The 26,863-nt window shown below is 33.3% G+C and overlaps 1 protein-coding gene across 3 annotated transcripts in view; it reads left to right on the top strand.

Annotated features, from left to right (window-relative positions):
* LOC123564696 (sodium-independent sulfate anion transporter-like) overlaps positions 1 to 26,863 on the top strand; it is a 60,308-nt gene that overhangs the window by 18,156 nt on the left and 15,289 nt on the right. For all 3 annotated transcript variants that reach the window (XM_045358444.2, XM_045358442.2, XM_045358443.2), the window contains 11 exons: positions 207 to 450; positions 11,169 to 11,271; positions 13,030 to 13,234; positions 13,408 to 13,573; positions 14,090 to 14,144; positions 16,086 to 16,182; positions 18,051 to 18,229; positions 19,645 to 19,717; positions 21,558 to 21,608; positions 23,117 to 23,177; positions 23,886 to 24,082. In XM_045358444.2, coding sequence (XP_045214379.2) covers positions 227 to 450; positions 11,169 to 11,271; positions 13,030 to 13,234; positions 13,408 to 13,573; positions 14,090 to 14,144; positions 16,086 to 16,182; positions 18,051 to 18,229; positions 19,645 to 19,717; positions 21,558 to 21,608; positions 23,117 to 23,177; positions 23,886 to 24,082 — 1,411 coding nt within the window. In that variant the 5' untranslated portion in view covers positions 207 to 226. The remainder of the gene's footprint in view (positions 1 to 206; positions 451 to 11,168; positions 11,272 to 13,029; positions 13,235 to 13,407; positions 13,574 to 14,089; positions 14,145 to 16,085; positions 16,183 to 18,050; positions 18,230 to 19,644; positions 19,718 to 21,557; positions 21,609 to 23,116; positions 23,178 to 23,885; positions 24,083 to 26,863) is intronic.

Below are 26,863 nucleotides of genomic sequence, written 5' to 3'. Positions count from 1 at the left end.
TACAGCGCTTGAACATTTCAACTTAGTGACCCAAAATTTCCATATTTAGAAAGTATACTTGTAGATTAGGCTACTTTTGAACTAGTTGTTGAGATGAAACCTAGGTAAACACCTTTATAACTACTATACTGATTAAATATCATTTCGCCGTTACTTTGAAATATTAATTTATTGCAGTTGTTATTTTTTTTTCTTTACGATTACAGAATGACAGTGTCGATAAGAGATGAGTGGAGAACGGGAGCCTCTATTGAGGCATGCTGGGACATCAGAAAGGTCGAGAGGTCATGGGTCATTGGGATCATCCATTGAAAGGACTGATGAAGATATCGAGTATACAGAAATCTCATTCCCTGAACGATTCAACATGAAGCAATACGTAAAAAAGTGTTGCACTTTGGAGGCTGTTAAAAATAAATTACCAATTACAAAATGGTTACCAAAATACTCGTAAGTTTTCATTTTTAAAAAATATAATTTTGAAAAATATTTTTAAGTTTTATATGCATATTTATTTTGCATGTAATTATTGAAGTCAGAAAAATCCAGTGCTGTTAAATCTTTTTCCATTATTTTTGTTCCATTTTATTTTGGCATATATATTACATAGTTTTGTTTTTTCTTTTCAAGATTTTAAAATGTTTTGAAATTTATTTTTTTAAGTCATATTTATAATATTCTTTGTGAGAAATTGTGAAAAATATTAAAGAAATTCAAACAACTTTGTATGCCAACTTTAAAATAAATATATTAAATGATATCAAATGCATGATTTGTGTGAGGAAAACATTACTTAAAGAACAGAAGAAATTAATTTTACTGTGAAAGATGAAAAAGCAATTGCAGAATAGAGATAGCAGTTTATTATTACCAACTTGGTATGGGCTGTTGTTAATTCTCCATATTGTTATATAATTATGAATACACAATGTAGTAAAGTGCTTTTAAATGGAAATACTGAAAAGATCTATATCATCTCAGGTATGAGTTTATTTGTTTCTCTTTTATTCTCATTATCGTTTTTATGTACATGCAAGAATGTTTAAATATTTAAAACAGATTTCAATTAAGATATAGAGAGTACTACCGGACATTCTTGTAATAAATAAAATTAACATTGTGTAATGTCAGTTGTTTATAATAACCCTTTGGCAGAATGAATTTTAATTTGAAAAAGTTTGTTTTATCATAGTTTCATTGAGCTATTTTAAGAACTTATTACTTTATAAGCATTATACTTGGTTATTTTTATAATCTTCTTTACTTTATATTAGCCTTAATACATACTTATTGTTTTGATAAATTGAAGGAATCCTAGTTATTACATATATAATAAATTTGTTGAAACCATTACTTTGATGTCTTTCACCAGAATGGAATTCTATATAAATTTACTTCTATGTATTTTTATGATGCATATTAATTTATATATATTTAATTCAATTCACATTAGACTGAATTTTCTTCTACGCTTGATGAAAAAAGAACAGTTTGTATCAAATTTGCACCTTATTTTTTTTTTGCTTTAAAATGCACTGCAAGTGCATCAAAATCTTTCTTTTGTAAAAAATAAAGAAACACAATGTAGAGACAGGCATTTTACAAGATTCTCACTGGTACATTATGCATGATAAAATTCAAGCAATTTGTTTGTTCTTTACTTCCAAAATTACTCACCAGTAGATGGATCCACATAATTCCATAGGACTTTTTATGTCCAAAAATTGAATCAGCAGCCTTTTACCTTAAGAGGAAATGAAAAATGTTTTAAAGGCTCAAATTTGGCTTTTTTTTTCAAAATAGCAATGTCCACAGGCTCTAAGATATTACTGGAACGGGCCATTTGCTGATGTTGATATAACTCGTGGCCCAATCCATTTGTATATGTTACTTTTGTGTTCATATTATTATATATATGCTTAAATAACAAATACAATAAAATACTATTAAACTTCTTTTATAACTAAACATGCATTACAGATGAAATAAAATGATAAAGATGTTCTAATTAAAATATTAACTTGGAGAAAAAAGTTACAGAACAAAGAAAAATGAAATTTATAGGGATTTTTTATATGTTTTTTTATTTGCATATTTCTTAAAATATGACTTGTTTAAAATTTAATTATCTATTATAATAAATCATTTTTGACAAAGACATCACTGCATGCATCCGATTTGTTTGTACGTGCTTTAGTTAACCCTTATCCTGCTAAATTTCTATAATGAACTTGTCCATCTTTCACTTTGGACAGTACCATTAACTGTTAAAAGGGGTGCTTACCAAAAAGATACTGACTGAATGGCGACCAGTGCAGACCATGATCAGACTGCACGGATGTGCAGGCTGATCTTAGTCTGCACTGGTCGCCAAGGCAGAATCACTTGCCACCAGCAGGCTAAGGGTTAACCAGAAAATTAATGACGAATTTCATTTCCTTAAACACAAATTTTAGCCCTCTATGAAAAAATATGTAGCTTTATGTTCCATTACTGCGAATTACTTTTAGCAGAGTTATGCCTTTTCATACTTATAATTTACTTTTTCAACACTTGTTTTACTTTTAGAAAGCAAATAGTTTTGATCTTTAAATAATTTAAGAAAGCCAGGCTAATCTTTTAATTTCATATTTTGAATGTAATAGATATTACAGTTAGTAGAATCGTATCTTTGCATGATTTGTTCAAACATATCTAATTTTCAGCTCTTTCTGTTAAAAATGCTTATGAAACTAATTGGTCAAATTGAGCAGGGAGATTTTGTCCAGCAGAAAGAGAAAGGGGGACTTTTGTGTGCCTTAAAAATAGGGAGAAAGAGAGAAATTACTTCTTAAAAACTTAAATTGAAGAAACGATAATGTATAAGAAAAAGTGCAAATTTCAACACTTGGTAATCAAATTTGCAGTTCCTCACTTGCACTTTGCACTTGAAAAATCTTAAAGTGAGCATATAACACTAAACCAACCATGATGCACAAATTGAAATACTGACAGAGTAATAAAATTTTATTGAACATGCATGATATTTGCATAGTTTATGTAACATCCCTTCAACTTGTACTAAATTATATTGCTTATTTTAATGATGTTTCAGTGTAACTTCCATTTTCTACAAATATTGATATATCTTAGAATTAAGTTCAAAACCTATTTGTCAACTTTTAAGCAGAACATTGAAAATATACAGGATGTGTTTGAAAAAAACCCAAAAAAAACAAATGGGTGATTTTTCAACTTGTACTAATTTATTGCTTATTTTAATGATGTTTCAGTGTAATTTTCTTTTTCTACAAAATTTTAAAGTTGAATATATACAGGATATTTTTGAAAAAACAGAACAAGAAGGGGATTTTTCAGAATCAAAATTTGTTATAATATTCATTGGTGATTTTTAAGTCTGTTAAAAGATCCGGTTGATAAAAGTAAATGTCTTAAATGTTAAATTATTGACATGTGTATACATTGTTTTCACTTATTTAAGGTTTACCAGATCTTTTGCATTTTAAACAACTTAACAATTTTAAAGCATTCAGATTGCTTAATCATTTCACTCCTATTGTGTGCCTAATGAATATTAATTTTAGAAATAGACCTCGGTATTTATGCTCAGTCTGTAAAAAAAGAAAACAGATATCTCCATTTACGTGCTTACATCATTGACAAAGTTTATTCAGCCATTATCATTTTGGTAAGCACCCCTTTTAACAGTTATTGGAAGATGGACAAGTTCATTATAGAAATTTAGCAGGGTAAAGGTTAATTATTAACCCTTAGCCTGCTGGCGGTGATTGGTTTAGCTTTTGCGACCAGTGCAGACCAAGATCAGCCTGCACATCCGTGCAGGCTGATCATGGTCTGCACTGTTTGCTATTCAGTTAGTAAATTTTCAGTGAACGCCCCTTCGAATAATAAATGGTGTTGCCCAAACTGAATGATGGAACAGTCCATTTTAGAAATTTAGCAGGCTAAGGGTTAAAAGGCTACCTTGTTTCTAAGTGATGCAACTCATATAGGATAATAAAGTTAGAGGATTTAACTAAGTATATCAGTAGTCCCAGATTCATGATTGACGCAAACCTCAAAATTCATGAAAATTTGCCCTCACAAAGAATAATGAGTTCACAGTAGTTTTTTTCAGGTCATAAACAAATCATGACAAGCACTGTAGAATTTGCACATTGATTTTAAAGTTCTTTATTTAGCTGTTCAAAAGAACTTCAAGGATAAAAGATAGAAGTAGCGTTATTTCTTTTTTTTTTTTCAGTTGTTTTGCCATATAGTTTAAGATTAATCTAAACATAACCAAATAAGAATTGCATAAGAATTACTAGTAGTGGAAATTTAGAGTTCTGTTTCATTGTTAATATCAAACAAAATGTCTAAAATGCAGTGTTCCATTAGGAGTATCAAGATTTTCACTCCTGAACCCCATACACCAAAAGTTGAAATCACGAAACTACGATGGTGAGAGTCGAAAACCACGATGGTGGAAGTTGAAATCGTGATTGCGAAAACATGAAACTATGATGGTGAAAGTCTAAATCACAAAACCATGATGATGAAAATGCAATATCATTTCACATTTTCACCATCATGGTTTCTTTGTGTGTTCATCATCATGGTTTCGACTTTCGCCATCAGATGTTTGACTTTTGATTTTCATCATCTACTATGATGTTGAAAGTCAAAACTACAATGATGAAAGTCTAAAGTTGAAAGCATGATGATGAAACATGAAACCACAATGATGAAAATGTGAAATGATATCGTGGTTTCTTGATTTTGACTTTCACCATTGTAGTTTCAAGTTTCCACTATAGTGATTTCAACTTCCACCATCACGTTTTGGACTTTCATCATCATAGTTTAGTGATTTCAACTTTCAAGATATGGAGTTAGAAATAAAAATATGGATGGTCTGACAGAGCATTGTACTTAAAACTATATCATCTGGAATGTTTTATGTTAATACTATAATCTTGCTTGCTAGATAATTATTTCATACTTGAAGTGGAGCATTTTCGTGAGCTTTCAAGCCTTTGCATAAAAGTGGAACTTAATCTTTTGAAACCATACTGTAAAATCATTGATATTCATGGGGGACTAATTTTCTTGGATTTCATGGTTGAGTCAATCCATGAAATTTAATCCCAGCGAACAAGTAAAATTCCCATTCATTTTATGTCCGAAAACTGAAATCCATGAATTCATATCCCCACAAAGTTACCGTTTTGACCCAAACCATGAAATTTCATGCCCACAAAATAAGATGATTTTACAGTATACACATTAATTTTTTTTTATATCAATACAAATTTCTAACAAAAAACCATATTCGTTTTTTTTTGTTAATAGACACATTTCTTTATTTAGCTCATCTGAACTTTGCTCAGGGTGAGCTGTTAGTATAGGTGGATGGTACGGCATCTGTCATCCATCGTCCACTGTTCTTGGCCCCTTTTAGGAGCTGCTAGGGTTAAAAATGAAAATATCTTTAAACAATTTTTTCTCATGAACCGTCCGATGGATCTTCATCAAACTTGGTCTGTAGTATTATTGTAAGATTCTCTCCAATGTTTTTTCAAGTGGGGCACAATTTAGCCTCTTTCAGGGGCCACTAGAGCTTAAAATAGAAATGCCGGTAAACAACTTCTTCATCTTGCATATATTCAAGGTCAAACAGTCAAGGTAAGGTGAGCAACTCAGGGCCCTCTTGTTTCTTTCATTATCTGATATTAGATTTTAGTTATTGAAATTGCATTTTTAGAGATTTAAGGCTTATGTTGGTGATAGAATGGAAAAATAAAATTGAAATTTAAGAAATGTTATTTGAATTCCTTTTCAATGGGCAGGTGATTTTCACAATCACACAGTATTTGTGCCAGAAGTGATTTATGTAGAGCTAGGGGAAATAATCACTGCTGGGGGTTTGCTTTTTAGCTCACCTGAGCACTAAGTGCTCAAGGTGAGCTTTTGTGATCGCCCTATGTCCGTCGTCCGTCTGTCCGTTTGTCGTCAACAATTATTTGACTGTTAACACTCTAGAGGTCACAATTTTGGCCTAATCTTAATGAAACTTGGTTAGAATGTTACCCTCAATAAAATCTTAGATGGGTTCGATATTGGGCCATCTTGGGTTAAAAACTAGGTCACCAGGTCAAATCAAAGGAAAAGTTTGTTAACACTCTAGAGGTCACAATTTTGGCCCAATCTTAATGAATCTTGGTCAGAATGTTACCCTCAATAAAATCTTGGACGAATTCGATATCGGGTCATCAGGGGTCAGAAACTAGGTCACCAGGTCAGATCAGAGGAAAAGCTTGTTAACACTCTAGAGGTCACAATTTTGGCCCAATCTTAATGAAACTTGGTCAGAATTTTACCCTCAATAAAATGCTGGACGATTCGATATTGGGTCATCTGGGGTCAAATACTAGGTCACTAGGTTAAATCAAAGGAACAGTACTCTAGAGGTCACAATTTTGGCCCAATCTTAATGAAACTTGGTCAGAATGTTACCCTTAATAAAATCTTGGAGGAGTTCGTTATTGACTAGGGTCAAAAACTACTTAGGAGGTCACCAGGTCAAATCAAAGGAAAAGCTTGTTTACACTGTAGAGGCCACATTTATTACTATATCTTCATGAAACTTGGTCGGAATGTTAATCTTGATGATCTCAAGGTCCAGTTTGAATCTGGGTCATGTATAGTTAAAAACTAGGTCACCAGGACAAATCAAAGAAAAAGCTAGTTAACACTCTAGAAGCCACATTTATGACCATATCTTAATGAAAGTTGGTCAGAATGTTAATCTTGATAATCTATAGGTCAAGTTCAGATCTGGGTCCGGTGGGATCAGAAACCAGGTCACCAGGTCAAATCAAAGGAAAAGCTAGTTAACACTCTAGAGGCCACATTTATGTCCATATCTTAATGAAACTTGGTAAGAATGTTAATTTTGATGATCTTTGGAGCAGTAGGTCAGGTGAGCGATACAGGGCCTTCATGGCCCCCTTGTTTTCAACACAGGACTGGTAATGATTGTGTCACTTAGAGATCAAACTCTTGACTTTTGATCATAGCATTTACATGAGTTTCAAAGCATTTATTTGTATAGGATATTGTACCTCATTTTCAAATATTGAATTCAATAGAAACCTTTAAATATCAATTAGTATTACATATCAAGAATTTTGTCAGCATTACTTATAAACATCTGTTAATAAAAACGAAACATGCTGTTTACTTACCAATCTTGTATCGTGTTTAAATGACATTTATGAAATTGTTAAACATGCACAATTTTTGTTAAACTTGTAGTAATGTTTTTAAATTTCCATGTTTCTTTCTCATAAAACAAAATATGTTATCTCCATACATTTTTAACACACAATTTCGTTAGTACTAACATTGTTTTTATGCACGCATGATTCTCTATTATGTTTAGATAATGACAGTGTTAAATGTCACAATGTTTTTTCAGTCATATGTTTCAAAAATACATTTTGTGGTTTATCCCCTGTTACTAAAACTTATGATATATGATGTTGTAACAGTAAAAAAAGATGTCTGACCCTTGTACAGTGTGAACAAGATAACTTGACCGATTTTTCATTTTTTTTAGTGACACATCAGTTTAAATTCAGATACTGAAGCAATTACGTAAAGTAATTAAGCAGTTAAATTAGTATAATATTTTGCATGAAATCATTGACATTTGCAAAGCAAAAGGGGAGGTTACACTTTAGCAAGAAACTGTTCTTTCCTTTTTTTTCTTTTTTAGAGAAACTGACTTACTTCTGTGGAGAAAAAAACTTTTAAAAGATTATAATGTCTCACAAAATATTCAAAGCACTGAAAAAAGTAACCTGTACCTTGAATTACAAAAAAAAATACTGTATCCAAATATGGTACATACAGTAACTGATCATCTTACAATTAAAATTGTGTCTTGACCAGACCTAGAGCTAGACTTATAAGCATGTTAATTGTCATTTAAATTTCATCTCCCATTTTGTTTTGCAAAAAAATTGACGACCTCCAAAAACAAATCACATGACATCAAATTGACAAACAGGTATAATTAACTTTATTGTGTGCAATTTTAGCACTCAGATATTATTACAAGTGCATCTAAAGGAAGATTTGTAACAGTTTCTCGAATATGCATGTGAGGTAGTTGTTGATTTGAACAGAAATATAGCCCTTTGTATGATAGGTCCTTATTTCTGAATACAAAGGGCGTGGCAATTAGATGACACTTTTTTGCAGAAAGATATAATATTAGCCCTTTGTATGATAGGTCCTTATTTCTGAACACAAAGGGCGTGGCAATTAGATGACACTTTTTTGCAGAAAGATATAATATTAGCCCTTTGTATGATAGGTCCTTATTTCTGAACACAAAGGGCGTGGCAATTAGATGACACTTTTTTGCAGAAAGATATAATGTTATGTTCATTTTTTTGTAAAACAGTGCTTTCTTTGGATGATGTTCATTTTTATCCAATTAAGTGTATCATAACTTATAATATTCAAATCAATTAATGTATCATAAATACATTTAAAAATTCATTAGGGATTAAGAAATAGTATCTCATGAACGGCCATTGTAAACGCCAAACTGTTCTTGATGATTGTGATGATTTATTGAAAGAATGTTATTTTTGTTGCATTAAATTGATTGATTTATAATTGATTGATTCATTAATGATGGTGCAGTAACCATCACAGACTCACAGGGACTTGTGAATCTGTTTTATGATAGAAATTTGAAAATGTAAACCATCTTCTGATATATTTTAAGCTTACATATTTCCATTATCAATAATTTTCATTTAAGTATGCATAAAAATTGTGTTTCTAATGTGTTTAAAATTCTTTACTTTAAACACTGCCAGTGTATTTCAAACCCAAATGAACAATGCAGTCACATTATTATACTGCATTGTTTTCTCTCTCATTGTTAGTGTTAATTTATAATTGAATCACTTTTTTTCAATATTACTCATGAACTTATACAGTTAGAGTGATAAAGGGAAGTAATCATAACCAATCACAATTCAATATTATTTTCTACTATAATAATTAATATTTAAACCATTACATTAGCAGACAATTACAGGTATCAAAAATAGGAGTTAACAAGAAATAGACATATTTATGTTCATTGCAAAAATGGGGGAGTCACATTTTAATTAGCCTTTGAAAATTGATGTGATGTAGGTGTACCGATGTAGCAATCCCAGAAATTCTCTATAGGTCAATGTAAGTCATCTGGAGTTTGTGTAAAAGTAAAGTTGGTGTAAAAGCTTTCATTGATAGAATATAATCTTCACTTCAAACATCATCTTGTTCAAGTATCTTTCAATTACTTTTAATTTTTTGTAATACATTTGTAAATATGCAGAAGTCAATTGATAGTGGAAGGAATTAGAAACATTTTGTAATTACTAAACAAAATTAGAATGTAAAGAATTCTTCATCGCTGTCTTGAAATTTGGGTCATTTTTATGGACATGGAATTATTCTGACTGCATTTCTAATAGTGTGCATGATAAAATGTGGGTTTTCATTTCTAATGTTCCCGCCAACTGAACTATTCAAAGGATGATCTGACTGTTATTTCTGAATGTTGATTATGACATCATATTGTTAATTAGTTACAATGGACTGTCGACAGGATTTTCTGTAAATAAAGAATTTATATGGTAACAATAAAATTTAAGTTTGATTTCGTGCCACTAACTGTTTGATCCACTTAATCTGTAGCATGCTTTTCTTGTATAATTGCGGCTAAATTATTCTGCAATGCTCAGATATCAACTGTATTATCATTTTAAAGGTCTCAGATGGATGTAGTAGGATCTTTTTTTAATTTTTGAAATATCTTTAATATTGTCAATTTTATGACCAAAAATGTATTTTTGCCATTGTAAAAATCTGACACAAATCATAATTTCTAGATTTTTAAAAAGAAATTTTACAAAATTTAGGCATGTAACGGTTGTTTTTATGCTAACTAAAGATATTCTAAAAGTTTTATGACATTCCCATTAGAGTTATAAATTCAAAATTGATGGTTTGAACAATTGGTATCATTGGTATTTAAGAAATAATTTATAGCAAAAGAGTGTTCTAACACTATTTATGCACGATGGGCGGTTATACATCGGGCGTAATAATTTTATGAGGGAGCAGCCGGAGTGAAATTATTTGTATGACATATTACTGTTTGAGTGTATAAATAGTGTTAAAACACGGTTTTGCTATCTAATATGTCCTTAATCTAAAACAGTAGATAAAATATAGTAGCGCTCTTTCTTGGTCGCAACAAAAATATGACGTCACCGCACGTTAACGTGACATCATTCTAGTGTAAGTGTGTTTTAACAGAGACAAGCATATTAGAATGTCTTATATGTGTATTTTAAGAGGTATCAAGGAAAAACTTCGAATCCAATAGTATTATAATTGAATAAAGAAGTATGAGCAGAATACCTTGAGCAGATCAGTATACTTGTTGATTTTATTGCTAGAATGATATGGTTTTACTTTGTTTTAAAAGACTGTAAATGTCAGTTCATGTATACTGCCAGTAGATTTTCAATTTAATTTATAGCGCCAGTTCATGTATACTGCCAGTAGATTTTCAATTTAATTTATAGTCAATTCTTATAACGGATAGTTCTGATTCATTAATCTTTTAATGAGAGTTACAGTTACCAACAGTTTCTGGTCCATGTACAAACTTTTTGAATATTTCAGACTTACAACCATTCAGTATATGTTATCAGCAGATTATTTTTTTAGTAATTTGTGTACATTACATACTTGCAAAGTTACAGAGAAATGTTATGAGCATGTTTTTTTTCTGTTACATAATGATATAGACATTCTGTATATTTCAGACTTTCAGACTTGCAGTGTGATGTTATCAGTGGACATATTTGTTTCTATATTTAGAATTAACATATATTAAAAAAACTTACAGTCCTACAGCTGGATGTAATGAGCAGATTTGTTCTGTTACTATTTTTATACAATTATGTATATTTCAGACTTGTAAACTATATTTAGAACTAACAAATATCAGACTTACTGTCCTACAAGGATATGTAATGAGCAGGTTTGTTTTGTTACTGTTATGCTCATTATGTATATTTCAGACTTACAGACTTGCAGAGTGATGTTATCAGTGGACTTACAGTAGCGCTGACAGTATTACCTCAAGGTCTGGCTTATGCAATTATTGCTAACCTACCTCAACAGGTAAATACTTTCTATGGCAGCCTGCAAACAAGCAAATTATAAAACTGTACTAAGTTTGTTATAATTGTAAAAGTGTACAAAGTTCCGTCTGATGTGTCATGGTATAGAATTTGTATAGAGCATTAGAATGGTGTTCGGAGCTCTGGAAGCAAACCATGGTCTGGCTGCAAACATTTTACCCTGAGACATTTGGCACCCAATGTGGGACCATGGATTGTTTGCAGTATTATGTAACTCTGGAATTTCAAGGAAGAAATTCCAGTTTGTCGGGTGTATATTGCGGTACAAACTTGGTCAAATTAGGGAAGAATATGTGTCATTAATTAGCTCAGTCAGTGGAGCACTCACCCAGTAAGCAAACTGTTTCGGGTTTGAGCCCTGGACTGAAATACATTTGGATTTTATTCCATGGACCAGGATCCAAGTCAAAGTCTGGCTGCTCATTTTACTTACCCCGTGATAGATCTATTCTTGAAAATGTTTGGGCTCATGATTATCAAACTTCATGCAACGGTTGCATGTGCTAAATAAAAGATTAGTTAATTTAAAGTTTAAGTGTAAGTTGATGTCCACACCATATTGTCTAAACTGTATAGAAGGTTTTCAGAAAACTAACAGCAATTTAGGTTTACCAGCATACAACCCAGGACAATTGGTTCAAGGTCAAAAAGGTCACACTTGGAGGTTTAAGGTCAAATAGCTTAACTTATTGTCAGCTCCATATCTTCTAAACTGCTGGGAATATTTTAATTAGGCATAAAAAATTGTTTGTTTCTGCTATCCCGACCTACCCTAAATTTTTGGCCCGACCCTAAATGTTTTTATGGCCTTGGAGAATATTTTTTTTTTAACTTTTTAACAAAAAGATGCAAAACTGCACTTTTTATGCTTTAAACATAGCCAGTGATGTTAGAAATCAACTTACTGATGCTCTAAAGGCATAACCCCCTTATTTGTAATCATTTTTTGACAAAAAAATAATTTCCGAAAAGTCCCCCTTAATAAAAAAAATTTCCAAAAAAAAAAAAAATTCCGACCTACCTACCCTAATTTTTTTCGGCATGTTACCGGAAACAAAGAATTTTTTTTTAGGCCTTAGATTATTTTGATATTACTGTCAGTTATTTACCACATCAAGCTAACTTGCCGAGTGCAAAACCCAGATCACTTGGTCCAAGGTTAAGGTCACTCTTAGAGGTCAAAGTTCAAATAGCTTTAATTTTGTCCTTTTCATATCATTCAAACTGCTTAAAAGACTCGTAAAACTAGAATCAATTGTTTACCTCATAAATACAAGCCCTAGATCATTTAGTTCAAGGCCACGGTCCCACTGGAAGATCAAAGATCAGATAGCTTAAATTCCTGTCCACTCCATATCTTCTGAACCTCTAGAATGAGTCTCATAAAAGTAACATCAAAATGAGTCTTGACGACATGCAGAGTGCACAGCCCAGTTCATTAGGTCCAAGGTCAAGGTCACGGTATTTTACTTTCCCTGAATCAAAGCTGCATCTGGGGGTATTAATTGTCTTTAGTGATAGCTCTAGTTTAGTGTTGCTTTGGTAGCTCTGAGATATAATAATTTTGGATCAGTTCAGTTATGGATGATGTTACCAGAAATTTACAGAAAATAGTTCTTAGACTGTACTATCTTATTTTTGTATGTAAGGTGTTTGGGTTTCAGTAATGTTGGCAAATGAAGTCAGTTATTAATTGTTTATAAAATATTTAAATGTATGGTATTTCGTATCTTTCTAGTATGGCCTGTATTCGGCGTTTATGGGTGTATTTGTGTACACATTATTGGGAACATCAAAAGACATTACTTTGGGGCCAACTGCAATTATGTCTCTCATGACAGCAGCCTTTGCTTCATCCCCAGTGCAAGATGATCCTACATATGCTGTAATTCTGTGTTTATTTTGTGGAGCAGTACAGTTATTGATGGGCATACTTCACTTAGGTGAGTGAGCAATTTTTTTTGCTCTTTGTATAATAAATAAAGGACAGATGTTTTATCAGTATACATTGTACATTAAATTTTGTATTTGAAAATACAGTGTCTTTTAGAATGGTTATACATGACAGCTTTCCTTAAATGTGATAAACTTTTCCACATTTTCATTTTCATTCCAGGTATCTTGGTGAATTTTATATCATATCCTGTGATCAACGCTTTCACGTCTGCTGCAGCTATAACAATAGCATTTGGACAGGTGAAAGGAATTCTGGGATTGAAAGGAATTCCAAGAGAATTTCTGCATATGGTCTATGAAACTTGTAAAAAGATACCAGAAACAAGGTAAGTGTCATGGAATGTATTTTATCCTTCATTTTACTCAGGTCTGTGAACTGTGAATTTTGTGAATTTCCAAATATCAGCACTTGTGTTGCTAAAGGTGCTGTTTATATCTAAAAGAATTTTTGAAAACAAATTTAGCTTTATTGATGGACTTCGGGACACCCCTTACTTGCATTTTGGTAGAACAACAGAACATTTATAAGCCATCTTGGTCGCTATCACTTGAGAGAATTCAACTCCTTTTGCAAGTAAAACCGACCCATGAGCGGCAAGCAATTTTAACCACTCAGTCACAGAGGCCACATTTATGGAAATTGCATTCAAATTGGTTAGGTTCTATCAAAAGCTATTGTTAATTTTGGCTGGATATTCTGTGATATTTCATTTGTTAACTGCTCCTAAGACCTGTTTTTTTTTTTGCTTGAAATTTAAAATGCAGTTATGTAATCGAGTCTTTCCCTAATTGTATATTTCTATTTTATATAAATTATGTGGTATTGTTATATTTGTTTTCAGAGTATGGGATTTAACTATGGGACTTGTTTGTCTGATAATTCTGTTCTTGCTTAAGGTAAGGTCTCATTTTTTTTTGCAACAGATCAGTGATATCTCTTTAGCTTGACTATTTGAAGAATAGTGAGAGCTATTCTACTCACCCAGTTGTAGGCATTGGTGTTACTGAAATAACCAAGTTAGGTAGCTTTTGGTTGTATTTGATATAATAAATGGCCCTTATTTCGACTTAGAAAATTTGGTTAAAATTTTGCAACAATTATCATGCTTGCATCCCAGTTGCAACTATACATATTGGATTAAAACTTCGCAGAAGACCTCTTTCTCATCAAAAGTTCCTACATTACCAACTTAGAGAACTCTTGAAATCAGTTAAAATTATGACCCTTATTTGACCTAGAAAACTTAGTTGAAATTTTGCAAACAAGTTGTCATTGTTGTCAATATAAATTTTTGATTTGTAATAATTTGTAGTAAAATAACTCTGTTACATAAGTTTTTCCAAGTTATGGCCCTTGTTTGACATACAGGTTGTGGAATAGTCAAGCTTGCTGTCTTACAAACAGCTCTTGGTAAATAAAATGTTTATTATAATTGAACTTCTTATGTGTTGATTGATATGCTTTAACAGTTATATTGACTTGTGTTCAGTGAAATTATTAAGATAAAATGGCAAGAGGTGGTTAACATTTTTTGTTGTTGTTGATGTAGCATTTTTGGAAATCTGTTATCTGATTGGTTGAAAATGAAGTTTGCTCACATTTTCCATGTTCTACTGAAAAGCTAAATATTTATGTCTTCCACCCCCCCCCCATCAATAATTGGAGAACCATTTGACCTAGAACCTTCAAACTTCATAGGATGGCAGGGCTTATGGAGTAGACAAATGCTATTGTTTTTGGGGTCACTCCATCAAAGGTCACGTCACAGGGGCCTGAACATTGAAAACCATTTCCGATCAATAACTTGAGAACCACTTGACCCAGAATGTTGAAACTTCATAGGATGATTGGACTTGCAGAGTAGATGACCCCTATTGAATTTGGGATCACTCAGGTAAAGGTCAAGGTCACAGAGGCCAGAACATGGAAATCCATTGCCAATCAGTAACTTGAGAACCATTTGATCTTGACCCTTCAAACTTTATAGGATGGTAGGATTTACAAAGTAGATGACCCCTATTGTTTTTGGGATCACTCCATCAAAGATCAAGGTCACAGGGGCCATCAGTCCATTACACTTCATTTTTGATCAATAACTGGAGAACCATTTGACCTAGAACCTTCAAACTTCATAGGTTGATAGGGCTTACAGAGTAGATGACCCCTATTATTTCTAGGGTTACTATATCAAAGGTCAAGGTCACAGGGGCCTGAACATGGAAAACTCTTTCCCATCAATAACTTGAGAACCACTTGACCCGGAATGTTGAAACTTTATACGATGATTTGACATGCAGAGTGGATGACCCCTATTGATTTTGGGGTCACTTGATCAAAGGTCAAGGTCACAGGGGCCTGAACATGGAAAACTGTTTCCAATCCATAACTTGAGAACCACTAGGTCCAGAATGTTGAAACTTCGTGGGATGATTGGACATGCCAAGTAGATGATCCCTATTGCAGCCAACCATCATTGTCTCTTTGACTTTCACTCCTGTCCCCTATTGACTTCTTGCCAATTACTACTATGCATGAGGGGGGGGGGGGGGGGGGGGGCATTGTCTTTTCTACAAAAGCATCTTCTAGTTTTATATAACTTGTGTCAGAAAATCTGCTGTACTTCATAAAAACATGTTTTTTTAGTGAAAATCTGGCTGTAAAGAACTGTCTGTTTAAAAGTCAATTTCAAAATATCTTAACTTGGATCATTGTTGATCCTTATGCTATTCTAAATGAAAATGCTGTATTCATAGAATGGATGTCTTGTAAAAATTACATGTATCCTGATCTCGCACCAAGCATTTATAATAAACTGATTTTTTGAACTCATTTTACAGCAAATGAGAAAAAAGAAGTGGAAGCGAAATCCCCATAATGTACCATTATCTATAGGACAGAAGATTATTAGGAAAATTGTCTGGCTGGTTGGAATAGGTCAGTAACACTTTTGAATAGACTTTTCCCCAGATTTTTTTAGGAATATTGTCTGGCTAGTAGGAATAAGTACAATGCAAGCAATGCAATGCAATGCAATACAATAAGTTTTATTTTGAGTCGGCAAGAAGACAACATTACAATGCATAAGCTCTGGAGAGCTTTTGGACCGACTCTACAACAATTAAAACAAATTTAACAGAATTATAAAAGCGCTACAAAAGAAAACATTTAAGCACTGCAATATTAAATAGAACTGGTTGAGCATGTACAAGACTACAAATATTAAAATATGTGTTGAAGCTGAGGTCAATAACACTTGTTCCTAGATATTTCTAGAAAAATTGTCTGGCTTGTGGAAATAGGTATACTAAGTAAGACTTTAAAATAAGCTTGTTCCAAGATATTTCTTAGGAAAATTGTCTCAGCACAATTTTGAAATTAACGAATGGCAGGGTTTTATTCTATGACTGGTCTTCAAACCAAACCAAAAAAATTGTTATATACACTTATTAAATGGCAGTGATGAGTTTGAAATGGTTATTAGCATGACCTAAATTATGTTTGCATGAGGGCCCAAGTGCCAGTATTGGCTAAGGAGAGCTAATATCTACGTAAGGAATGTCATTGCCATTGAATGAGTTGTTTATTATGTACCTAAACTCAATAATGTTTACTCGATTGTTTGAATCAATTAATCATACTAAATATTGACGTTAATGGATTTTTATGCCCCCACTTTGGGGGGGGGCATATAGATTTGCTCTTGTCCGTCCGTCCTTCCGTCCGTCCGTCTGTCCGTCTGTCCGTCCTTCCGAAAATGTTGTGTCGCGCGTAGCTCTGAAAGTATTTGACGTAGAGTCACAAAACTTTACAGGAATGTTGGTCAGCATGTGTAGTTGTGCACCTGGGGTTTCGCGTCCGGATTCATTCAGTCATGTAGAAGTTATGGCCCCTGACTTTGTAAAAATTGGTCATTTTAATGTTGTGTCGTGCCTAGCTCCAAAAGTATATGACCTAGAGTCACAAAACTTTACAGGCATGTTGGTCAGCATGTGTAGTTGTGCACCTGGGGTTTCGCGTCCGGATTCATCCAGACATGTAGGAGTTATGGCCCCTGACTTAGTAAAAAATTGGTTATTTTAATGTTGTGTCGCGCGTAGCTCTGAAAGTATTTGACCTAGAATCACCAAAGTTTACAGGAATGTTGGTCCGCATGTGTAGTTGTGCACCTGGGGTTTCACGTCCGGATTCATGCAGTCATGTAGAAGTTATGGCCCCTGACTTTGTAAAAATTGGTCATTTTAATGTTGTGTCGTGCCTAGCTCCAAAAGTATATGACCTAGGGTCACAAAACTTTACAGGCATGTTGGTCAGCATGTGTAGTTGTGCACCTGGGGTTTCGCGTCCGGATTCATCAAGTCATGTAGGAGTTATGGCCCCTGACTTAGTAAAAAATTGGTCATTTTAATGTTGTGTCGCGCATAGCCCCAAAAGTATTTGACCTAGAATCACCAAAGTTTACAGGAATGTTAGTCAGCATGTGTAGTTGTGCACCTAGGGTTTCGCATCCGGATTCATTCAGTATTGTAGGAGTTCTGGCCCCTGACTAATGTCATGTAGTGGGGGCATCTGTGTCCCATGGACACATTTCTAGTTTATCACAATGACACAGGGTAAAATGACTTCAAAAATAACTTCATACATCCCAGGCAGTCCAATGATCAGTTATTGTGCTTACTTCCTGTTATTTTGCCTGCTTCCTGTTACTGACATGAGTTACGGTACAGGATTTTGTCCTATGCAGTTTTGTTACTATTCATTCTAAGGTATATAATTAGGTAAAATATTCTACTTATATCTTACAGGAGCTAACGCAATAGTAGTGATCACATCAGCTGGTGTTGTAGCAATCTTACACAGTTACGGATATGACTCGGAGATAACCATAACGGGTGATGTAAAGCCTGGCTTACCTCCCTTTAGGTTTCCAGCATTTAGTGTACAGAATGGAAATAGTACGATAGAGGCAGGGGAAATATTAGGGGTAAGTATAAGTTAAAATTAAAATCTTTTGACAGAACAAGTTTTAACTTGTTTCTGAATCATTAAAGTGGTAACTATAACTGTGCAGGCTGTGGTATTACTATGCTAGACAGAAATAGCACAGAACTTTAGAGGACTGATTTTGCTGCAGAAGGTTACATCACTTATGAAGGGTTAACAGGCCCTATGGCTGTATAGTAACATCTAACTTATTTTAGCTTCATTATGAAGAATTCTATCACCTTATTCGAATCACTTTTGAGTCTTGAATGGCCAGTATTGATTTCTTAAAACATTGTGCAGTCAGGACTTCTATGAAGTTTAAAGCAATGACCTTTCAGTAAAACAGATGACACCATGACAACTCAGCTATCACTTCCAAAATGTTTACTTGAAGTTATATGAACGTTAGTTTGAGTTAATGAATTTATTCATTTGATATACTTAGTTTAACAATAGATTTCCAAGTGTACTTAAGTTACCAGTATGCACAACAATTCTCCTTACCTGTGCCTGTATCATTAACGAGTGAGAGGTTAGAGACAACTTACCCACATGAGACATCGGTGGAGGATAAATGACTTTTGACATTTTGGTTTAAAATTTTTGTGGAAAATATTGACATCATATGGGACTTCTTGATGATAGTTTGCTCTGCTTTTGAGCTTGTACAGGTTTCAGAGCTTTAAATATTGTACATACTTCAGAGCATATGGATGTCAGAGCTTATTGTACTGGCTTAAGAGCTTATTGTACAAGTCAAAGATTATTTTACACTCTTCAGAGCTTATTGTAAAGTCTTCAGAGGTTATTTTACATGGTTCAGAATTTATTGTGCAGGCTTCAGAGTTTATTGTGCTAATTTCAAGTATCAGTTTTGGTTTAGTTAGCTGTTTTTTAGCTCGTCTGATTTTTGAAAAAATGTACGAGGTATTGTCGTCACTTGATCGTTGGCATTGACGTTGGTTAAAATTTTTGTTTAGGTCCACCTTTTCTCTTGTAAGAGCTACAGCTTGAAACTTTGCACACTTGTTAACCATCATTAGGGGACTATGTAGGCCAAGAACCATAACTCTGAGATGCATTTTGTCAGAATTATGGCCCTTAGAAAGTTTGAGTTTCTTGGTTAAATTTTTTGTTTAGGTCCACTTTTTCTCAAAAACTATAAGAGCTACAGCTTTGAAACTTTGCACACTTGTTTATCATCATAAGGGACAATGTAGGTCAAAAACCCTAACCCTAACCTGCATTTTGTCAGAATTATGGCCCTTTTTGTACTTAGAAAATCTGAGCTATAACTCTTTTCTTACATATTGTCCAGCACTTGCAGAGGAGCGATGGCACCCGTAGGTAGTGCTCTTGTTTACATTATATCTCTTGTTTAAATTTGCTCATTATTTCAATACTTGTTTTCAGGATATTGGTACTGGTCTGTTTATTGTTCCAATTCTTGGTTTGGTAGAGTCCATAGCCATAGGAAAAGCTTTTGGTAAGTTTGGTAGAACCCATATTTAAGGAGTATGTTTTTGTTAATTTTGTAGAGACCATAGTCATTGCAAAAGGCCTTGGTAGAGCCCATAGTTTAAGGAACAGGTTTCTGTTAATTTTGTAGAGTCTATAGTCATAGGAAAAGGTTTAGGAAACAATTTGGCAGAGTTCATAGACATGGGAAAAGGTTTTTTAATGGTAAGTTTGGAAGAGTCAATAGCCAGAGGAATGGTAAGCCTGGTAGTGTCCATACCCATAGGAAAAGGTTTTGGTAAGTTTGGTAGAACCCATATTTAAGGAGTATGTTTTTGTTAATTTTGTAGAGTCCATAGTCATAGTAAAAGGTTTAGGAAACAATAAATTTGGCAGAGTCCATAGCCATAGGAAAAGGCTTTTGTAATGGTAAGTTTGGTAGAGTCCATAGGCAGAGGAATGATAAGTTTGGTAGTGTCCATAGCCATAGAAATGGTTGGTTAGGTAGAGTACATAGACGCAGAAGTGGTTAGTTTGGAAGTGTTCATAGTCATAAGAAAAGATGTTGGTGATGATAAGTTTGGTAGAGTCCATAGTCATAGGAAAGGTTAGTTTTAAAGAGTCCATAGCCATAGGAATTGTAAGTTTGATAGAGTCCATAGCAATAGGAATGGTTGGTTTGATAGAGTCCATAACTGTAGGAATGGTAAGTTTGGTAGAGTTCTTAGTCATAAGAAAAGATTTTGGTGATGATTAGTTTGATAGAGTCCTTAGTCATAGGTAAAGCTTTTGGTAATGGTGAGTTTTATATAGTCAAAATCCGTAGGAATGATAAGTTTGCAGAGTCCATAGTCATAAGAAAAGATGTTAGTGATGATAAAATTAGTAGAGTCCATAGCCATAGGAAACAAACTTTTTAGAGTGCATAGCCATAGAAATGGCTAATTTGGTAGAATACATAACCATAGTTAGTTTGGTAGAGTGTAGAGCAATAGCTAACTTTGTAGAGTAGGTATCCCTAGGAATGGTTAGTTTGGCAGAGTGCATAGCCAGTTGGCTAAGTTTGGTGAGTGCATAGCTGTAGGACTGGTAAGTTTGGTAGAGTCAATGGCCATAGGAATGGTTAATTTGGCAGAGTGCCATAGCTTTGGTAAACTTATTTAATTGCATATATTACAGGTTTATATATAGGATTAAGATAAATTTAATTTGGACATCATTGACACTTTGAGGTACATGTACAGTGAAACACCGCTTGCTTGAGCATAGATGGTTTGAGCATATTGGCTCGTTCACTGTTTTACTTTAATTTGCTTCTGTGCCATAATATTACAAGGTGTCTTCTGATATTGTCAGTTTTTTAAGGTCTATAAATTGACTACTGTAACAGTAAAATCATTTAACCTTTAGCCTGTTTGCAGCAAGTGATTTTGCCTTCACGACCATTGCAGTGCAAGATCAGTCTGCACATCCGTGCAGGCTGATCATGGTCTGCACTTTTTGCTGCTCAGTCAGTAAATTTTCAGTGAACTCCCCTTTGAATAATAAATGGTACTGCCCAAATTGAATGATAGACCAGTCCATTTTAGAAATTTAGCAGGCTAAAGGTTAATTTCGTCATCATAAAATTTCATTGTTTTAGCCAAATCACATTTACATTTGTTCATTTAGATTTAATTTCGAAGATTGAGGCTACTGCAAAATTCACGCAATGTAATCACTGATAATTATAATTTTTTTACAGTATGTTTTTGATACTCAGCAGCATCAGTACCAACTAGCTTGTGTACAATGAATTAAATTTTATCAATTTCATTGTCTAAAGTTGTATATAACTTTGCTTTAACAGTTTCTGTTTTGTTTTTCAGCCCGTCAGAATAATTACCGTATAGATCCAAACCAAGAACTTTTAGCTATTGGTGAGCATGATCTTTATACATTTGAAATTAAAATACAGTGATACCTTAGAAGGATGAATACATCCCTACAAAGGCAGATCTTTTACAAACATTAATTTTGCTGACAAATGAGTCTAAACCTTTTGTTTCTTACATAAACCAGTAATATTTAATGTTTCTTGGCATCATAAAAAGATACCAGCATGAAAACTTGAAAGATTCTGTATGTAAATTAATAACACAGATTTTAAACTCGACTATAATTTGAAGAATAGGTAGAGCTATTGCACTCAAAAGTTTTTCGGCATCAGCGTCCCGATTTGGTTAACTTTTTTAGCTTTTTTGACTGCTCAATGTCCGTCGTCCGTTGTGTGTCGTCCGTCGTGTGTCCGTCAACATTTTCTAAAAAAATCTTCTTGAAAACCACTGGGCAGAATTACACCAAACTTCACAGGTGGTCCCCTTTCAAAATTGTTCAAAGAATTTAATTCCATGCAGAACTCTGGTTGCCATGGCAATAGAAAGGAAAAACTTTAAAAATCTTCTTGTCCAAAACAGCAAGGCGTGATATTTGGCATGTGACATCATCTAATGGTCCTCTATCAAGTTTGTTCAAATTGTGCCTCTGGGGTGAAAAGAGGCCCGGCCCTGGGGGTCACAAGTTTTACATAGACTTATATAGTAAAAAGCTTTAAAAATCTTCTTGTCTAAAACCACAAGACCTAGACCTTTGATATTTTGTATGTAGCATTGCCTTGTGGTCCTCTAACAAAATTGTTCTAATTATGCCCCTGGGATGAAAAGAGGCCCTGCCCCGGGGGTCTCAAGTTTTACATAGACATATAGGGGGAAAAAAAAGATCTTCTTGTCTGAAAGTTCAAGGCCTAGGCCTTTGAGATTTTGTATGTAGCATTGCCTGGTGGATCCCTAACAAGTTTGTTCAAATTATGCCCCTAGGGTGAAAAGAGGCCCCGCCCTGGGGGTCACTTGTTATAATTATGAGTTATATTGGAAAAAATACTTCAGAAATTATCAGATCATATTTCCTAGACTGTTTAATTATAATTACCTGATGACCCCAAGCGTTTAGGGATCACTTGACCTACTGACCTACTTTCTTGTTTTTTAAGATACAGCAGTTTTGCACACCGATCTTAAAACTGACTTTCAGTTACCATGAATGTGACCTACTGACCTACCTTCTTAATATTTTAGCATCAGTTTGCCATTTGAAACATGTAGCTCATATTACTCAGGTGAGCGATCCAGGTTCATCATGACCCTCTTGTTTTGGTAAGCTGTTATCTTGGTAACTACTCACCAGAAGGATTAAAACTTCACACACTTGATCACAATGATGTTCCAATATGCATCACAGGTTCCACAACTCATTTCTGCATTTATATTGGTATTCATACACTAGCTTTTTTTAGTAACAAGTATTTTGAATAGGTTAGCATTGCTGTCCTCTGACAGCTCTTGCTAGAGTAAAATATTTTAACACTACAATTTTGTCTTTTCTTAATAAGGTGTTGCAAATGTTGCAAGTTCGTTGGTGTCAGCGTACCCTGTAACTGGCAGCTTTTCCAGGTAGGAAATTGTGTTTCAAGAATTGTCAAGCAGTCATTGATGCACTCATAAATTTTCAAACAAACAAATCAGTAAATTGATGAAATTTATAAACAGAAAGACTTCGTTTATGCTACAATATGCAATGTAGTTTATATGTACATGTAACTATGTAATATAACCCGAGACTGAACTGTGTATGGTTCTAATAGTGCCTCTGTTAATTATACCACTGACAAGTAAGTACTTCATTAAGTAACGACAACCAGCATTTTCAGTTCCATTACCAGTTCTCACTAATTATGCGACTGTGGCATTTTCTAGTTGGTATGAAAAAGCATTTTTTCTGTCACGGGGGAAGAAAGCCAAAATAGCATTTGTGAATACATAATCGCATAGAAAATTGCTGATCATCATTACGGGTCCATTATCTTATTAAGACAGGTCTTTTCTTTCCCACTGATTAAATTCTTCGTAAGTTAACCACTAGAGTAAATATCTATATACAGCAAACAGATTTTAGTCTTCTAAACAGCTTTTTTTTTCTAGGGAGGTTGTACAGTAATTTGAAGTACCATCAAAGTTGTGCTAAAAACCACCTCTGAATAAAGACCACTGGTATGAAACCTGCTTAAAAAGGCCACTATTCTCTTAGTCAGTTTTAACAAAAAAATAGTGTAAGTTTATTGTATTGTTTTAATACTAGTGTTATATGTATTTGTATTTCAGAACTGCTGTAAATTCTCAGAGTGGGGTACGTACCCCGATGTCGGGGGTGTTTACAGGTGGCGTGATCCTGTTATCATTAGCGTTCCTCACCCCTCTCTTTAAATACATTCCGAAGGCGGCATTGTCGGCGGTTATCATTTCGGCTGTGATACAGATGGTTGATTACGAGATTCTACCTAAATTCTGGAAAATACAGAGTAAGATATGTGACACGCATGTTTTATCAATTTAAGACACCACTGTGCAATCATTTAATTTCATTTGCACAACATTCATTGGTTTCATTCTAAACAGGTGTTTGATGTGGACATGAATTCATGGATTTCAAACTTTTAACCTTTACCCTGCTAAATTTCTAAAATGGATTGGTCCATCAGTCAGTTTTTGCAATACCATTTAATACTGAAGGGGATGTTCACTGAAAATTTACTAACTGAATAGTGAACAGAGGAGACCAAAGGCAGAATCACTTGCCACCAGCAGGCTAAATGTTAAAATAAGGTCAATATGAAATTTTTAATTTCCTTTGACATTTAACCAAAAAAACCCAGTAAAAGCCAAGAAAATTAGTCCCCCATGAATATCAATCTTTTCACATTATCATACATTTATATTGTTACAGTCAAACTTCATTCTCTAGAATTCTGATGAATTGAACTTTACCCTTCGCTTGAACTCATCGTCAGGTCCTGGCTAAATCTCTTTATAACATAATTATATTGTTTGATGGCTCAAACTAATGATAACTCGAACACATTTTGCTGGTTCTTTCGAGTTTGAATGAGTTTGACTGTATGTTAAAAAACACTCAAAACACTTTTGATAACAATTGACAATTGATAATGTTTGATGAAAAATTAAATGTTTTATAGAATCCTATTTCATACTTTTAAAAGAAAATGAGCATCTACTAGACATGAAGATATTATTACCACTTTTGTTTCAGGAAATATTTGTTAGTTGGATTGAAATTTTATTATTTTTTAGAAGTCAGGCATCACAAAGATTGATCCACATAATGTTTATTATCTGTATTTGCTTCATTAAATATGTATCCTTTGCTTCACGTATATTGTATTACTAGTATGTGACATAACCACTTTTTACTTATGTTGCAGTCAATTTATGCTATTGTTAAAGGGACATTACATCATTTGTTATTTCATTTTACATGTTTCTAGAATTTCTGAAAAAAGTGTCTGTTTTAAAAGACTCTGCAGGAAAGATTATAAATTTAAAAATTTGTAAATTCAGAATTGTCACTGAATTTGATAAAGTTAGAAATTTGGTTAGATGCCACTGTATTTATCTAGAGGTGAAACATTGCTGAAAATGTACATTAAAACAAATGGATTTGCCTTCAGACTTAAAATAATTGTTCAACATCATCACCCATATCATATGACACAAGGTGCATTACTTTGGCGGAAATATTTTATTACTTATGCCCCTTTAAGGCTTAGAAATTATTGTTAATGTTGAGATGAACTTTTACTCTATCTCTGTTATTACTAAATGGATTTGATTCAAATCAAACATCAACATCCACATTGGGGGTATTAATCACTCCATTGATTGTTCTATTTCAACTTCCTCAGATATGCCTTATTTCACTATCAATTATAGAAATAGTCATGCATGCTAAGTCCTTAGACTGCTCTTTTTGACTGTTTCTTGTCAATTTTTTAAATTCTGAATGAAGTGTAAAACAGTTTTAACTGTTGCCTTCTGAAATGAAGTATTCCTGGCAGATTAGAGATGCACAAAAAAAATTCTCAAAGCAAGCATCTCTGTTATCAAGTGTTCAGTTGACTGCAGTCGTACTATTCCTAAGAACTGTTTGGTTTTGTATGAATCAGTTGTTAAAAAAGATTACAGTTATTAGGCGTTTTCAGAAGTTAATTTGGTAATAAAACTGTTACTAGGCAATTTGAAGAAGATAATTAGGTAATAATAAAGTTACTAGACAGAAGTTTACTAGGTAAGGATGTTTTGAGATCTGTAAAAAATGTTTTCTTGGTTTTGGGACAGCATTTAGAATTGTTGTCCTTTGCCAAAAGTAGAATAACATCTAAAATGCATTTGTTCACTGTAAAAGCTTAAATGAAAGGAGACTAACATGTAATTTTAAATGTTCACATATTCTTTTTTTCAAAATTGTGAAATAAAAGAGACTACAAGTATCAGATTTAAAGCAGTAAATTTCTTCACAAAATTTTAAACATATCACATCATATATACATGCTTGAAATTTATATTTACCTGATAGACCGAAGGGAGAAATATGGTATATATGTATTTGGTCCTTTTTTGTTTATATTTTGTATGGGAATTTGTTTTTTAATTATTTTGTTTGGAATCTGAGGGATGTAATTTTCCGCACTTGTATGAAATAATTGCACAGAAATGTATGGTAAAAACTGCCCAAAGTTGAATTTTTTATGCAAAAAGCAAATGATGAAAAGACCGTATGCTTTGAAATTTGTCAGTTTATAAAAAGAAACAACACTTCAGTCCTCAACCATAGTTGATAATAATGTTTGGGCATGTTTATACTGTACATTTTCAAAATTTTCTTTTATTTTACTGATCAGAAGCATGAATATTCAGAGGGAAAAGCAAAAATAGAGGAAACCTCACTGAAATGGTAGAAAAAAGATAAAAAAAAAACATTTTAGAAAAAAGTCATTGACTATTTTTAGACACTTGTTGCCAAAAAACTTTTGGTTATTGTTCTGAATCAATTTGCATTGAATGAAAAGCTGAAAAATACAACAGAGGAAGGTTTAAACTGTATGTCATAAGAAGAAAATAATCAAATAATTTTATTAACTAATTCGTAATGAAGGACTGGTTGTTGTTGTACAAGGCACAGCACTCATAATTACTGATAGTGTTATCATTTTTGCAAACATTTTCTTCAGTGTTCTTCACTTAAAGTATATGGTTCATTTAAAAGAGAAAAATATTTGTGTTTT

This window comes from Mercenaria mercenaria, chromosome 2 (assembly GCF_021730395.1).
Source record: "Mercenaria mercenaria strain notata chromosome 2, MADL_Memer_1, whole genome shotgun sequence".
Classification (NCBI taxonomy): domain Eukaryota; kingdom Metazoa; phylum Mollusca; class Bivalvia; order Venerida; family Veneridae; genus Mercenaria; species Mercenaria mercenaria.
Note: the sequence above shows the minus strand (reverse complement) of the source record. Positions and strands in the feature narration are given on the sequence as shown.